Source organism: Triticum aestivum, chromosome 2B (genome assembly GCF_018294505.1).
Source record: "Triticum aestivum cultivar Chinese Spring chromosome 2B, IWGSC CS RefSeq v2.1, whole genome shotgun sequence".
Lineage (NCBI taxonomy): Eukaryota > Viridiplantae > Streptophyta > Magnoliopsida > Poales > Poaceae > Triticum > Triticum aestivum.
The window spans coordinates 665,647,223-665,663,600 of record NC_057798.1 but is presented as its reverse complement, the minus strand read 5'-3'; the positions used below and the strand labels follow the sequence as shown (position 1 = coordinate 665,663,600).

At 44.0% G+C, this 16,378-nt stretch overlaps 1 protein-coding gene and 1 long non-coding RNA gene across 3 annotated transcripts; one reads left to right on the top strand and one right to left on the bottom strand.

Annotated features, from left to right (window-relative positions):
* The first annotated feature begins 8,420 nt into the window (after window positions 1-8,420).
* LOC123046590 (uncharacterized) lies at window positions 8,421-15,732 on the top strand. Of its 2 annotated transcripts, none has more exons than XR_006422463.1 (3): window positions 8,421-8,662; window positions 8,742-8,911; window positions 15,275-15,732. It is a non-coding gene; the product is annotated as an uncharacterized lncRNA (long non-coding RNA). The 2 variants fall into 2 exon arrangements; XR_006422462.1 differs by lacking the exon at window positions 15,275-15,732 and adding an exon at window positions 11,710-12,613 and having other exon boundaries at window positions 8,422-8,662.
* On the bottom strand, window positions 9,420-11,987 carry LOC123046589 (transcription factor EAT1). The gene is made up of 3 exons (XM_044469985.1): window positions 11,103-11,987; window positions 9,854-10,276; window positions 9,420-9,753 (listed from the first exon to the last, which is right to left on the bottom strand). Exons 1-3 carry the CDS (start codon window positions 11,985-11,987, stop codon window positions 9,658-9,660), a joined length of 1,404 nt encoding a protein of 467 aa, XP_044325920.1. The 3' UTR covers window positions 9,420-9,657.
* Window positions 15,733-16,378: the final 646 nt, after the last annotated feature.

Sequence of the window (16,378 nt, the reverse complement as noted above, 5' to 3'; positions counted from 1 at the left end):
AGCCCCGGCAAGCGTTGGGGGGCCTTATGGGCCAAGGGGAGGGGGCACATCAGCCCACTAAGGGGCTGAGCGCCCCTCCCACCCCATCTCACATAACTTGGAGATGTGGGGGTGCCTCCCATCCCGGCTTGGGGGGCAAGTTTCCTAGGGGTGGGGGCGCCCAAACCCATCTAGGGTTTTCCCGGTGGCCGCCGCCCCTCCCCTAGGGAACCCTAGGGCGCCTCCTCCTCCCCCCTTTCCCCTATATATAGTGAGGGAGAGAGAGGGCAGCCACACCCCCTTCCCTGGCGCAGCCCCTCCCTCCTCCAACACCTCCTCCTCCTCCGTAGAGCTTGGCGAAGCCCTGCAGAAATACCACAAGCTCCACCACCACGCCGTCATGCTGCCGGAGCTCTCCCTCAACTTCTTCTCTTCCCTTGCTGGATCAAGAAGGAGGAGACATCCCCGGGCTGTTGATACGTCTCCAACGTATCTATAATTTTTGATTATTCCATGCTATTATATTACCCCTTTTGGATGTTTATGGGCTTTATTTTACACATTTATATCATTTTTGGGACTAACCTACTAACCGGAGGCCCAGCCCATATTGCTGTTTTTTTTGCCTATTTCAGTATTTCGAAGAAAAGAAATATCAAACGGAGTCCAAACGGAATGAAACCTTCGGGAGCGTGATTTTTGGAACGAACGTGATCCGGAGAGCTTGGAGTGCAAGTCAAGAAGCACCCGAGGCCCCCACGAGATAGGAGGCCGCGCCCCCCTGTAGGGCGCGCCATCCTGTCTTGTGGGCCCCTCGGGCGGCCACTGACGTACTTCTTCCTCCTATATATACCTACGTACCCCGAAAACATCCAGGGGCACCACGAAACACAATTTCCACCGCCGTAACCTTCTGTATCCGTGAGATCCCATCTTGGAGCCTTCGCCGACACTCTGCCGGAGGGGGAATCGACCACGGAGGGCTTCTACATCAACATCCTTGCCGCTTCGATGAGTTGTGAGTAGTTTACTACAGACCTATGGGTCCATAGTTATTAGCTAGATGGCTTCTTCTCTCTTTTTGGATCTCAATACAATGTTCTCCCCCTCTCTTGTGGAGATCTATTCGATGTAAACTCTTTTTGCGGTGTGTTTGTCGAGATCCGATGAATTGTGGGTTTATGATCAAGTTTATCTATGAATAATATTTGATTCTTCTCTGAATTCTTTTATGTATGATTGAGTTATCTTTGCAAGTCTCTTCGAATTATCAGTTTGGTTTGGCCTACTAGATTGATCTTTCTTGCCATGGGAGAAGTGCTTAGCTTTGGGTTCAATCTTGCGGTGTCCTTACCCAGTGACAGAAAGGGTTGCAAGGCACGTATTGTATTGTTGCCATCGAGGATAACAAGATGGGGTTTATATCATATTGCATGAGTTTATCCCTCTACATCATGTCATCTTGCTTAATGCGTTACTCTGTTCTTATGAACTTAATACTCTAGATGCATGTTGGATAGCGGTCGATGTGTGGAGTAATAGTAATAGATGCAGGCAGGAGTCGGTCTACTTGTTATGGACGTGATGCCTATATACATGATCATGCCTAGATAATCTCATAACTATGCGCTTTTCTATCAATTGCTCGACAGTAATTTGTTCACCCACCGTAATACTTATGCTATCTTGAGAGAAGCCTCTAGTGAAACCTATGGCCCCCGGGTCTATCTCTTATCATATTTGCTTTCAATCTACTTTTATTTGCATCTTTACTTTTTGCATCTATATTATAAAATATCAAAAATATATTTATTTTGTCATACTATCTTTATTAGATCTCACTTTCGCAAGTGGCCGTGAAGGGATTGACAACCCCTTTATTGCGTTGGTTGCGAGTTCTCAGTTTGTTTGTGTAGGTGCATGGGACTTTTGAGGAGCCTCCTACTGGATTGATACCTTGGTTCTCAAAATTGAGGGAAATACTTATGCTACACTTGCTGCATCACCCTCTCCTCTTCGAGGAAAAACCAACGCAAGCTCAAGACGTAGCAGATGTACATGTGTTGAACGCGGAGGCGCCGTCCGTTCGACGCTAGATCGGATCTTCCGCGATTTGAATCGCCGCGAGTACGACTCCCTCATCCGCGTTCTAGTGACGCTTCCGCTTAGCGATCTTCAAAGGTATGAAGATGCTCATCCTTCTCCCTCTCGTTGCTAGAATCTCCTAGATGGATCTTGGTGATACGTAGGAAAATTTTGAATTATTGCTACGTTCCCCAACACCCGGACCACCATCGTTGAGTGAGAGTGTGACATGAAATCTTTTGTTGAATAGTTAAGAAAAGGTGAATAGATCATTTGAAGTCGTCGTGCGTGCTTGGATACGGCAAGTTTTGCAAAAAAAAACCTCATTCAAACATTGCCATTGGTGGAACCAAGCAATTGTTAGGAATCGGTGTGGCTGAGTACTTAGAAGTGTAATTCTTCAATATGTCATTGCCATCAACTTCTTCAACATGTAGTTAGGAAACTCGGTTTTTGAGGATTGCCCTATGTTCTTCGGTTGAACTGGTTCCCATGCACCGAGTATGAATTCCAACAGTTGGTGAAGAACTAGGTTCTTTCGTGTCCTGCAACTTGAAGAACTTCCCAAACAACTAGTTTTGTATGGCAGCTATGAATAGTGTCCTACAAGTTGAAGAGCTTTTGACACAACTACTAGTTCCCTATTGTTGTGACCCGATAGTAGAGATATGCAAATCTAGTAATTCCACTAGAAAATGCATATAAAAAATTCCAAGCCCACCCACACACACCATGCACGTTAAAACCATGCAAGCAACATGCATGTCGTGTGTGTGAGAACAACAGGTAACACAACACAACTCAACTACATAAGTGGAATACACACACAACATAGTAAAAAAATTGAAACGAGTAAAGTTTAACAAACTAATATAGACAAGGATATCACGACTAAGTTGCAGCTCACACCATGGAAACAAAAATACACGTTAAACAGGTAAGTTTGGCAAATGCCTTAAGAAGGTTAATGAGAAGCAGATGGCGACCATAACCCTTCCGAAACCATTGCATTGAATAATCATAGCTAATGTCATCCTTCACCACTAGAGATCACTTGTTCCAAATGCGACTGTTTGATTTGCAACATCCGAATAAAGAAAAATAAAGCAAGGTGAGTACCCAACTATACTCGCAAGACTTACATCAGAACTAACTATATATGCACTATTATGAAGGGAAGGGGAATATGTTCTTTGGCTGCAACGAGCGCTAGCATACTACAAAATACTTCTACTAAAGCTATGTCTACCGGAGGTAAGAGAGCGCACATGATTCCATCTGACTAAGCATCACACCAATACACCACCATGAATCCTCCATCGACTCACCTGCGAAAAGGCAATCAAAGGCACTCACACTTATCTTGGCAATTTTATAGTAACAAATAAAGTTTTCCATGATCAAGCAAGAATCTTCAAGTTGTCCATAAACACGGACACGGCTATCCGAATAGACATAGCTCTACATGGGTGCACCAAGTTACCCATGCATGCACTGTCGTCTCTTAATGCACATGAGTAGCACACTTCACGGTGTATGCTGGCAGCGGAAGATAGACACGATACTCCCCTTACGCTGCACACAAGTCCAGGGAGTTACCCACCCGAGTTTAACGACATCAATCATCAATACTCTTAACAACATCAATAATATCATCCTCTACCATTGTCTTTACCATAGAGTATGGTAGATCATTGTTTTTCTCGTCGTTGATAAAGAGAGTGGCAACATGAGCACTTTTTTAGAAAAAACTGCGAGGAAGAGTAAACCACTCATCTAAGTTTGTGTACGGTTTGTTAGAAAGTTCCTTCTTTCTACTTAGGGTTTGTTTGGAACGATTGTGTTTTATGTGTAACAGATGTGGGATATGGTAAGTTTTGCCAAATAAATTCCAAACATTGCTGCAACCAAGCAATGTTTTGGATTCAAAATTTGGTGTGACCATGTGTTTGTGAATACATTGCATGCGAGTCATCCAAACTCTAACAATTAGACTAGAATCATAAGATATCGCACCATATTATTGAACCAACCATTTTGCTTTGCCCGATTCCACTTAACTGAACTAGATCCAGACTTTCTAATGGAAACTAAAACCAAATTTGCTAATTTCCGGTTGCCTAAATTTTTCATAAATCTCGGTCACCTAAATCTATACCTTGGTTAGCCTAAATTTATCATTCTCAAACCATGCAACTTTAGTGTGACTTCAATGCAAGCTTTAATACATTATATACACAAAGATAAAAAATTGAATAGCTGGATGTTGATCCAATCACTTGAGCATGGCCAATGTTGGTCAAAACTTGGTGCTAGCTGCTAAGGAAAAAAAAGGCACAACTCAGTTATAGTAGCGGAACCATTTCACATGGCTCTTTCCCGCAAAAAAAACTGGCTCAAATTGTGAGAGTAAGGTGGATGATAATGAAATATTCTCTCCATTCCATAATGTAGTGTATATTTTTTTTTCAAATGTAAAACTTAACAAATCTTGACTAAATTTATATAGAAAAATATCTAGATCTAAATACAAAATGCATACCATTAGATACATCATGCAACATATTTTCATATTGTATATATTTGGTTTGCAGATACAAAAAATCATCTCTAGAACTTTATAAAGCTTGATATTTCAGAAATCTATTATGACATAATGAAATTGATGGAGTATGATATTCTGATGCGTGGACCCAAGCATATGTCTAAGAAAAAGTTAACATTAGTTCAAATTTAGTTTTTCTAGAACTAAATCCTAGTAATTTTCTTAGAACCAGTGACACCGCTCATGCTCTTGCAAATATAGCGGCGATACATGCAACTTAAGAAAATCTCTAATGCGGATCCTCAAATTGCACGCAAATATCCGAACCGAGCTATCCATACATATTTTACTATCCAACTTGGCACCGGGCTATCCATAGATCAGTCTGTGGGTCCGTTTTCACGTAATCCAGAAACAAACCAGGGGTTTTGTGCTTGTTTGGACTGCCGCCACATATGCGCCCGACCCCAGACCTACCAAAAATCATCTCTCGCGCCCTCGCCCTCTCGCGCGTGAACTCACCTCCGCTCTTCCACGCCGCATTCATGACAACCCAAAAGCGTCGCATTCATGCCAATCCAGAGTGGACGCGTTCGGTCATTAAAGTTGAAATTAAAGTGGCGCACCGGCTGAGAGCACTGCCCGCGTCTGGTTCTTGATCCCCACGCTTGTCCAATGCCGGAGAGAAGTGACTGGATGGGACGGGACGGCTATCTACCGCATTCATACCGCCTGCCCCTGCCTGCTTTCCGGCATTAAATAGGCACGACGGGCGAGAAACCAACTCTGGCGTCCGCATGGACACACCACGCCGCATGTCCTGGCCGGTGCCCGCTATTTATACATGTACACACCCCGCTCGATCCACACCATGTCTGGTCCAGTTCCTCCTCAGTGCACCACATCTGCAATGACCGCCAGGTCTAGAGCGAGGTTGTCGCCTTTGCTATTAGCTAGCAGGACTGTCGTGCCCGATGGATAGAGGTCATCTTGCCAGCAAGCTCGTCGGAGGAAAACGACAACGAGCCGTCGACCCCTCCCGCGCCGGTCCACGCCGACTTCACTGTGGAGCAGGGCGTACTTCGAAGCAGTCATGGCGGATGAGCAGCTGGCGCCACAACCATTATCGGCGTTCCGGCAGGCGTACGAGGAGCATAGGTATAACCTCGCCCTTCTCGCACATCATTGGTTAGAGGAGAGCCAAATCTACGGTGAGTTCACGAGTGAGGAGGCTGTGGTGGTAATGATTGCGGAGAACCAGAAATTCATCGTCGAATAGCGGACGCTCTATGAGGTTGCGGTCAGCACTTGCGCCGTCTACACGCGGTTGCATTGCAGTCGGACGCGAAAGCGGCGTTGGCGATTGCGGACGAAAATGCCGGCAGTTGCGCTCTGCTACGACCACAAGGCTGGTCCACCCACGTTTGTCATAGACCTCATCTCCACCGACGACGTCCAGACCACGGACTCCGACGAGGAAGAGTAGGGCATGGGAAATGGCGGTGATACGTCTCCAACGTATCTACTTTTGCAAACACTTTTGCCCTTGTTTTGGACTCTAACTTGCATGATTTGAATGAAACTAACCCGGATTGACGCTGTTTTCAGCAGAACTGCCATGATGTTGTTTTATGTGTAGAAAAGAAAAGTTCTCGGAATGTCCTGAAAATCCACGGAGCGACTTTTTGGAAAATATAAAAAATATTGGCGAAAGATCAAGACCAGGGGGCCCACACCCTGTCCACGAGACAGGGGGGCGCCCCCTCCCCCTTGGCGCGCCCCCTATCTCGTGGGCCCCCTGGACCTCCACCGACCTCAACTCCAACTCCATATATTCACGTTCGGGAAGAAAAAAATCAGAGAGAAAGTTTCATCGCGTTTTACGACACGGAGCCGCCGTCAAGCCCTAATCTCTCTCGGGAGGGCTTATCTGGAGTCTGTTCGAGGCTCCAGAAAGGGGGATTCGTCGCCGTCGTCATCATCAACCATCCTCCATCACCAATTTCATGATGCTCACCGCCGTGCGTGAGTAATTCCATCGTAGGCTTGCTGGACGGTGATGGGTTGGATGAGATTTACCATGTAATCAAGTTAGTTTTGTTAGGGGTTGATCCCTAGTATCTACTATGTTCTGAGATTGATGTTGCTATGACTTTGCTATGCTTAATGCTTGTCACTGGGGCCCGAGTGCCATGATTTCAGATCTGAACCTATTATGTTTTCATGAATATATGTGTGTTCTTGATCCTATCTTGCAATTCTATAGTCACCTATTATGTGTTATGATCCGACAACCCCGAAGTGACAATAATCGGGATACTTCTCGGTGATGACCATAGTTTGAGGAGTTCGTGTATTCACTATGTGCTAATGCTTTGTTCCGGTTATCTATTAAAAGGAGGCCTTAATATCCCTTAGTTTCCGCTAGAACCCCGCTGCCACGGGAGGGTAGGACAAAAGATGTCATGCAAGTTCTTTTCCATAAGCACGTATGACTATTTACGGAATACATGCCTACATTACATTGATGAACTGAAGCTAGTTCTGTGTCACCCTATGTCATAGCTATCACATGAGGAATCACATCCGGCATAATTATGCATCACTGATCCATTGCCTACGAGCACATATTGTTCTTCGCTTATTTACTTTTCCGTTGCTACTGTTACAACTACTATAAAAACCCAAAAACATTACTTTTGCTACTGTTACCTTTATTATCATACCACTTTTGCTATTAAATACTTTGCTGCAGATACTAAATTATTCAGGTGTGGTTGAATTGACAACTCAACTGCTAATACTCAAGAATATTTTTTGGCTCCCCTTGTGTCGAATCAATAAATTTAGGTTGAATACTTTACCCTCGAAAGCTGTTGCGATCCCTACACTTGTGGGTTATCAGGCGGCGCCTCGTGTCCCATGTGGGTCAGACCGTGTCCCATGTCTTACTCTTCCTCACTGGTGACCGCAACTTCACTTCCTAGGGATCACGACCCGTCAGACATGGACACAGAGGGAAACAACAAGGACTTGGAGCACAGACGTCGGCGAAGATATAGACTAGGTTAACTTTCAGACGCTTTTGTTTAATGAAATGTCTCAAAAATGTAATGAATGTGATCCGATTTAAATAAAAACACCATGATTGCGTGATTTTTTTTAGTTTGTTCAAATTCCATTTAAAATGTATGCCGACGTTTGAGCCTTTGAGGTATATATGGTTGGATGTCCGACTCCCATATCATGGTCCACGCACAGGTCCGGACGCTTTCGGATACTGTGGCCATTTTAGGAGCCCCGCCGCGACGACCACGAAGTCGAGATGTTCGCGGGCGCCGTCGACAGCGTGGAAGAGCAGTGCATGGTAGGTCGCCGCTGCTTTGGTCCCAGAAAGGCCACCGCTTCTTTCCTCCCGTTGACGCCAAGCTTGGTGGGCTCAAAATCGTCGGCTGATTAGTCGCTTGGCGGCGATGTGAAGGTGGACAATTCACTTCCTGGGCCTTCGGAGGCGGAGCTGGAGAGCGCCAGGCGAAACTGGAGACGGTGAAGTTTCAGTTCTCTTGGTTCATGATCGAACACAAGGAACAGGCGTCAGCAATCATTTAGACCTAGCCGGACAAACTCCACTTAGTTGATATAAATGTAATGAAATCCGTCGTATTTAGATGAAATCCGATCGTATTTATATGAAATTCAATCGTGTTCGATCGAATTTCGTTCGGTTAATTTGAGTCGTTGTTAAAATGCATATAGTCAGCGTTGGATGGCGGTTTTGTGCATCTGTATTCGCGGACTGATCCCGTGTCCGCGGACGGATGGGGACGAAGCTTGCGGCTAACAGGTTTCTTTTCTTTTGCCACCTGGTAAGTGCTCCTGCACTCCTCCTCTTCCCCTTCCTCGCTGAACCACAGGCGTGCCCTCCCGTAGCTCGAGAGCCTCTGGTGCCCTAGCACGTCTGCACGCGAGCAGCCGTTCCACGAGCAGCATCGACGGTGCGGGAGCTGCCTAAGCAAGCAGCGGGCGCACGCCCGGGTCCTGCAGATCTCACCGGTAAAATGTTGTTGTTTGCAAGAATATGATTGCAGGTTGGAAATGTTCAGTCCCCTGATCTGATTCTGGTCTGGCGCAGAGTGCCACGGACGGCATCACATCTCGTGCCGTTCCTGCGTGGCTGCAATTCGCTTGTGGCTCTTTGCCGTTGCGGGGGCGGGACGGTGCTCGCGAGGTGTTCGGGGCATTGCACGAGTCGAGCAGAGCAGATCTGCTGCATTGGCACGGACGCAGGGGCATTGGTGCGAGGTAAGGATGCTGATCTATTGCCATCTCTCCTTCCCCGCAGCGTTGGATTGTCATACATTCGCATTGTTGCGTGTGTGTTGCTCGTGGCCTAACTCTGTGATGGCATGGGACTAAAGAATGTAAGACCATACCGTTGTACGTTTTTCTCATCTTGTAGCTAAGACAATGGTTTTGACAACTATTGGGCGGCATATTCCTCTATGCACGAATTATCACGCGCAATGCAACTCGATTTACCTAGCGGCCCAGCTTGTAAAAGTTCTGCAAAGATTTTGGATCTCTGCGAAGTTTTCATATGCATGTAGTAGTATCCTATGAGATGTGATACTGATGCCAGTGAATGCAACGCACTAAGCCACTTTCTGTAAAAGAGAACATAGTAGGCCATGCAGACATGTGTAAATCATCATCTTCTACTCCCTCCGATCCATATTAATTGTCGCTGATTTACTATATTTTGAAGCCAACTCCAAATGAAATGAGATGAAAAGATGATGGAAACAAATACTGAGGCAAAGAGTCAAATCATTTCTAGTAAAGCTAGATAAGTGATAACAGTGAACAGTTAAGGCATGCCAGATTTTTTTGATTTTCTGAGCTAGCTAATGGTAAAGGCAAAGTTCTCTCCAATATTGGTCTAATAACTTTCCTCACGGACAGAACTAACAGAAAAGAAAATTACGACTCTCTCCAGGGAGAGTAGTAAACTAGGCACTTCTTCAAATAGTTACTATGGTTGCTAATGCCTAGTTGAATATGTCAAGTGCCTGGTGTTGTGCATCCACTGCTTGAAGGATCCTCTTTGCCACTGCACAAGCATAAACTGAGGAACCTTCAGTCACCTGCATTATTGTGGATGATGGAATATTACTGTCAATGACAATCAGCAATATCGGGAAAGGAGTTCCTGATGCTACTTAAAATAAATAATACTATCAATACCTTAGTGTTAAACATGAATATGTAGTGATCACCAATAATCCCTCCAACTACATGGATGATCTCAAGATGGAATTCATCAAGAACCTTTGCAACATGAAGCAGGGAGGAGTTGGTCTTCTTCTTTTCTGTGAGCTTGATGTTTATTTCATTTTCCACTATGCGAACATCAACATGGCACTCCCTGGACCTCCTCTGAACCCATGAGCTTCTTATGGCCCCATCAAGCTGATTGTCTTGCTCATCCCTCATTGGCCTCATCGATGAGCTTTCACCATCAGCAGCCGCCTCTTCATCCAACTTTCTTATCTTTCTCCTATTAGTCCCATGCCACTTCTGTTCCACTAGGATCTTCAGTTCCTTCACTGTTCGATTCAGCTCATCTATGTATTCAATGGCATCACCTACTACTGAAGCCCTGTCATTCTAGAGAACAGTTCTGTAATACATTAGTGCCATATCAAACATATATGAGCAGTACCCCCAAAAGGTGCAACCTAGATTTTTATGGTTCTGTCACATTGTTTATGTTTTCATTGAGTAAATCAGGAAGTGTTGTTTAATCGGTTAAGGTTAGATCACTATAGAGGTCAATACTTTGCTGGAGAGTAGTGCAATGAGGACAATAATACTGTCTTATGAAAAAAAATCAATATACATATGAAATATTGATTGCTTTCATTTTCTTTCATAATTAATTAGAAGGTACTAACACGCTCGATCAAGATAAATGGGGTAAATAGTATGCCACTAAAAGTATCTGCAAAGAGCAGCACGACGAGCAACTATTTCATGTCAATCATGTTCCATAGGATATCAGTATCAGCCTGAATATAATGTGGCAACAGAGCTTGAAGAACTATTCGACAGAAAGTTCAGCAGAAGCATATTATCTAACACATGTTTCTTTGAATCTACATCAGACAGATGACAGTTTTGCGAATGAGTTTTTGTTGATGTTTTATGAAGCACAGGTTTATTGGACTGCATAGTACTTTGGTGTTGCCACTTCTGAGCGTCTTAACACACCGAGAATAAATGGGTGAAGTTATTCAGAAATTCAATTATATTTACAAAACCAACGAAAACTGGAAAGTGGCCTGAAATTTTAATTGTTAGCTTCTATTAATGAAGTATTCTGTACATGTAGCATCATTGAACAAACCCTAGTGATTAGCTTCTATAGTTGACTATTCTGGACATCTATAATCATTAACTCTCCTAAATGTGCAAAATGATGAACAAGACAAACCTTGGTAGGGTTGGGGAAGAGCATTCTTAACGTCTTATACTTCACATTGAGTTGTTCCCTCCTCTCTCTCTCAGTCGCAAAGTTAGCTTTTCCTTTTCCTTTTCCGAACTCACCCTTTCCTCTTCTGCCCTCCAGTACAGTATCAAATTGCCTGTCATCTATATCCTGAAAAAGATCTCCTCCGACACTTCCAACCCCAAGCATGACATCTCTTTCATCCTCACTGGGGAAGAGCCCATAATTTTGCGGCAGTGAATGGCAGATATCCTTTAGTGCGTGAGACTGGGCAGCATGGTACCCTAACTGCAATGCTGGATCACTAGTGTACATTAATCCACTGTCAGGAATTGCTGCCACTCCTGTAAACTCACCATTAAGATCCAAATAGTTGGTATCACCACTTAGTGCTGTATCACCAAAGACTGATGCTGTTGCAGGGAACACTGGAGCCACAGTGCAGTGGAGAAGGTTTAAGAGATCAGGTGCTGGTGTGTAACCACTGTTTGGATAAAGCGCAGCATCATACTGTTGAATCTGTTGTTGCACCAATATGTTTTGTGGATCTTCGCTAAGCTGATGGTTGATAATTTGGTCTTGAATGGTGCAGATAGAAGTATCCCAGGTCGCAGTTCCCACTGGCGGCATATCCTGCTCCAAACCAATTCCTAGTTGATGCTGGAGGTGGTTGATCGCTCTTGCAGCTTCAGAAGAAAGATTGGTCGAATCAGAAAGGATATCTGCAGAAAACGACTGCACCTTGAATCTCTGTAGCTCAATATTTGTGTTGTCGTTGCATTTAGGAGCCAGAGAAGAATCATGGGTCAAAGATCCTGTCATGAGATTGTGATCATGGGAACCTTCAAAATAGTCACCTCCAACAATCATTTTGACGAAACAGTGCCTGGCACCTTCAATCCAAATCTAGAACCAACACAATATGAAAACGGATGAGCACAGAAAGAAATGCATTGAAGAACAGGATTTTGACACAGAATCAAATGCAAGAGGAAATCGAATAACAAATACAGCAGCCTCTTAGATATGGACTGATCTTGAGCTGAAATATAAATGGTAATTACTTGCAGTGCACTTACTAATGGGAAAAAATGACTCAACAGGAATGCAGCAGCAGCAGATAGAATTCGATCGGATGTGGAAATTGCAGTTGGCCTGGCTGTTTTGGTTGTTGCAAAAGAGGTAGAGCCGTGGAGTTTTAAGCTATGCAATGTGGCTGTCTGTTCTTCCGTGTAGAGAAGTCCCATATAGGATGATTAATAAGACATGAAGCAACTTTGCTTGTTCCAGACCTAACAAACCCCTTACCATCTTTTTCTGTTCCCTAATCCTATTCATATTGATGTTTGATACAATGTGCTTCAACTACCACATGCTCAGTAGGCAATCAGCAAAATGTTTAGTAGCACAGAATAATTTGTAATGGTAATACAACTCAGTAAGTGCAAGATGATCAGTAAAATGAAGCACATGAAATCCATGGTGGCTGAATCTTTTGATGTTTAATCTCACCAACTAAGACTTAAAGAAGCAACTGTTAATCAGGAATTACATCTAGCGAACAGTAGCAATAAGCACTAGAGGTGAACATACCTATCTTTTTGGTACAGCTGATGATTGAATGAGCGAGGCTTTGTTCATGAAGCTGCAACTCGAAGACCCATGAAGCCTAGTTCCTGTGCTATGCCAAGAATATTATAGCGGTAAGTCATGAAACCCTAATTTGGTTGTCACACAAAAATGATGGGACAGAAAATAACAGAATGCGCCCATACTAAAGGTCAATGCAAAGGACTATCATATGGTTATTATTGTTTCTGTTATTATTAGGAGACAGACACGAGAAAGACGGAAAGCTCACACCCTTTGAATTTGGCATCTTTGATGTTATTCACCCATAGGAAGTTGAGAAATGTAGGTCATGCCTTCTGCCCCCTTACCATATTTTATGAATGCACTGGTGTGCTACAACTACCTACAAGATTGCAAGTATCCAAAGAGCACATGATCTTGTATTATGGAATATTCATATCAGCCTTATTCTTTTGATTATCTATATCTATGTTTTTGTATATATTGGTGTGATGTTCTTGGTTTACTAAAATATGAAAAATTTAGACATCTTCACCTTCATGGTACAGATTATCGAGTATCAAGTGTGTAGTTACATTTAAAGAAAAACTTCCACCAGAATATATATGTAGCATTAAATCTGCTTTTCTAGTAAGCTCGCCGCTTCAAGAAACTGAGGGATAACAACAACAACAAAGCCTTTAGTCCCAAACAAGTTGGGGTAGGCTAGAGGTGAAACCCATAAGATCTCGCAACCAACTCATGGCTCTGGCACATGGATAGCAAGCTTCCACGCACCCCTGTCCATAGCTAGCTCTTTGTCGATACTCCAATCCTTCAGGTCTCTCTTAACGGACTCCTCCCATGTCAAAATCGGTCGACCCCGCCCTCTCTTGACATTCTCCGCACGCTTTAGCCGTCCGCTATGCACTGGAGCTTCTGGAGGCCTGCGCTGAATATGCCCAAACCATCTCAAACGATGTTGGACAAGCTTCTCCTCAATTGGTGCTACCCCAACTCTATCTCGTATATCATCATTCCGGACTCGATCCTTCCTCGTGTGGCCACACATCCATCTCAACATACGCATCTCCGCCACACCTAACTGTTGAACATGTCGCCTTTTAGTCGGCCAACACTCCGCGCCATACAACATTGCGGGTCGAACCGCCGTCCTGTAGAACTTGCCTTTTAACTTTTGTGGCACTCTCTTGTCACAGAGAATGCCAGAAGCTTGGCGCCACTTCATCCATCCGGCTTTGATTCGATGGTTCACATCTTCATCAATACCCCCATCCTCCTGCAACATTGACCCCAAATACCGAAAGGTGTCCTTCCGAGGTACCACCTGGCCATCAAGGCTAACCTCCTCCTCCTCACAGCTAGTAGTACTGAAACCGCACATCATGTACTCGGTTTTAGTTCTACTAAGCCTAAACCCTTTCGATTCCAAGGTTTGTCTCCATAACTCTAACTTCCTATTTACCCCCGTCCGACTATCGTCAACTAGCACCACATCATCCGCAAAGAGCATACACCATGGGATATCTCCTTGTATACCCCTTGTGACCTCATCCATCACCAATGCAAAAAGATAAGGGCTCAAAGCGGACCCCTGATGCAGTCCTATCTTAATCGGGAAGTCATCGGTGTCGACATCACTTGTTCGAACACTTGTCACAACATTATTGTACATGTCCTTGATGAGGGTAATGTACTTTGCTGGGACTTTGTGTTTCTCCAAGGCCCACCACATGACATTCCGCGGTATCTTATCATAGGCCTTCTCCAAGTCAATGAACACCATATGCAAGTCCTTCTTATGCTCCCTATATCTCTCCATAAGTTGTCGTACCAAGAAAATGGCTTCCATGGTAAAAATGAGGGATGAGCATGATAAAAATGGCATGTCTGTTAGTGTATCTGGCTGTTATGGTGGTATAGGATTTGTTAGGATTGATTGTTATCTCCTATGATGTCACTAATGCGGTGGCATCATACCTTCAGATTCTGTTGTACGTTCGTATAATTTATGGATAAGTGGTATTCAAACACTAAATCTTCATGTTTTGCATTTTCACCTGGGTTATATTTGTGCTTATACTCCACCTTCAAAAAATTCTCTGAAGTAAGGAGGCCTGCCTAAATAGATCAATGTCAGAGTTGGACTGATGACTAGGATTTAAATTATAACCAACAGTTCTGGGTTAAAGCCATGGACTACAGAATAACAGATAGTACCACAATCAATTTGAAATCAGACAAGTAACTTGTTTATGCTTAAGTTTCATGACATCTCCCTTGTCTCAATGGCAGGGTCTGGTAAGAGAACACCAATTTTATGTTCATTTTATCTATTCCTTTAGGTACTTATGTCTTATTAGATTTTTGGAGCCTGTTCTCATGACGCCGATCATGTTAGCCCCACCATTTTTCTTAATGCTGCCAATACGGCTGTTACCTCTGTCATTTGATCTGTGATGGATCCCAGATGGCGTATCTGCCACCAATGTTTGCTGTTGCCTGATTTGCTTATGCTGAAATACCCTGCAAACTATATTGCCATTGAACTGCTAACACTACAGGATTGAATTTCGGAGATGGAACTTATGGCTCTCGAAGAGTTGTCCTGAATGTCTCCAGCACATCCTCTGTTGTATTGCTCGGATCTTCAGCATTCTGACCCTCTGAGAGTCGAAAGCCATTTCTTGAAGCAAAACAGAGATTGATCATTCGCGATGGGTTCTCTAGAAGGAGTACATCATAGCTTTCTGTACTTACAAACAGTCCATTTGTGCTTTCTCACCTGATGTGTTTGTCATCTTGATAACACGGTGTGTCCTTCCAAACATCGACGGCGTCCACAGAACTTTCAGTCATGCACAACGTCTCTTCATCTGAACTTGTCGACGAACAGACTACTGAACTGTGTAAAGCAACGAGCGGTAACTTGTGTCTGGATTAGTGGCGCACGGACGAGACTTGAAGCTCCTGTAATTTACGGGCCTTGCGATTTTGGATATCCTAATAGTTTTTGTTGACTCGTGTACATGGTCACAAGTTGTTCTGTTCTTGTGGGTTATCTTGCAACCTGGATATGGTAATAGTCAGATGTTGGTTCCACTGATGAGCTCCCCGCCTGATCACCTCCAACGAAGAGGCTTCTGTCGGGCTGAGGAGAAAAAGGCGCTACTATTTGTAACGACTGCCCGTATTTGCCAATCGGCGCAGCCTTCCCGCAGGTTGTTGGATGGAAGTGATCAAGGGTGTGTGTGTGTGTGGCTGTGTGCGCGCTCTGTGCTGTAGCGACATAAGGCTATGGGGCGGAAATGTGGTAGACTAGATAGCCATTTGGGCGTGTTCATTTCCTCTTGGCTTCGTGAAACTGTACCTAACAAGAGAGGACATGTGGTTCCCGGAGTATTTCCTCTTGGCTTCCTGAATCTACACTCTAATATGTTTATATGCATCTGTATATAGTCCTTGTTATCGTTGTTGAAATCTCTAAAAAAAAACTTGTACTCCCTTCGTCCGAAAATACTTGTCATCAAAATGGATAAAAGGGGATGTATCTAGATGTATTTTAATTCTAGATACATCTCTTTTTATTCATTTTAATGACGAGTACATGCCGTACATCTCATGCCCTCCTTGCTCCGGCTGGATTCTTGGCACGCGGAATGCATTCG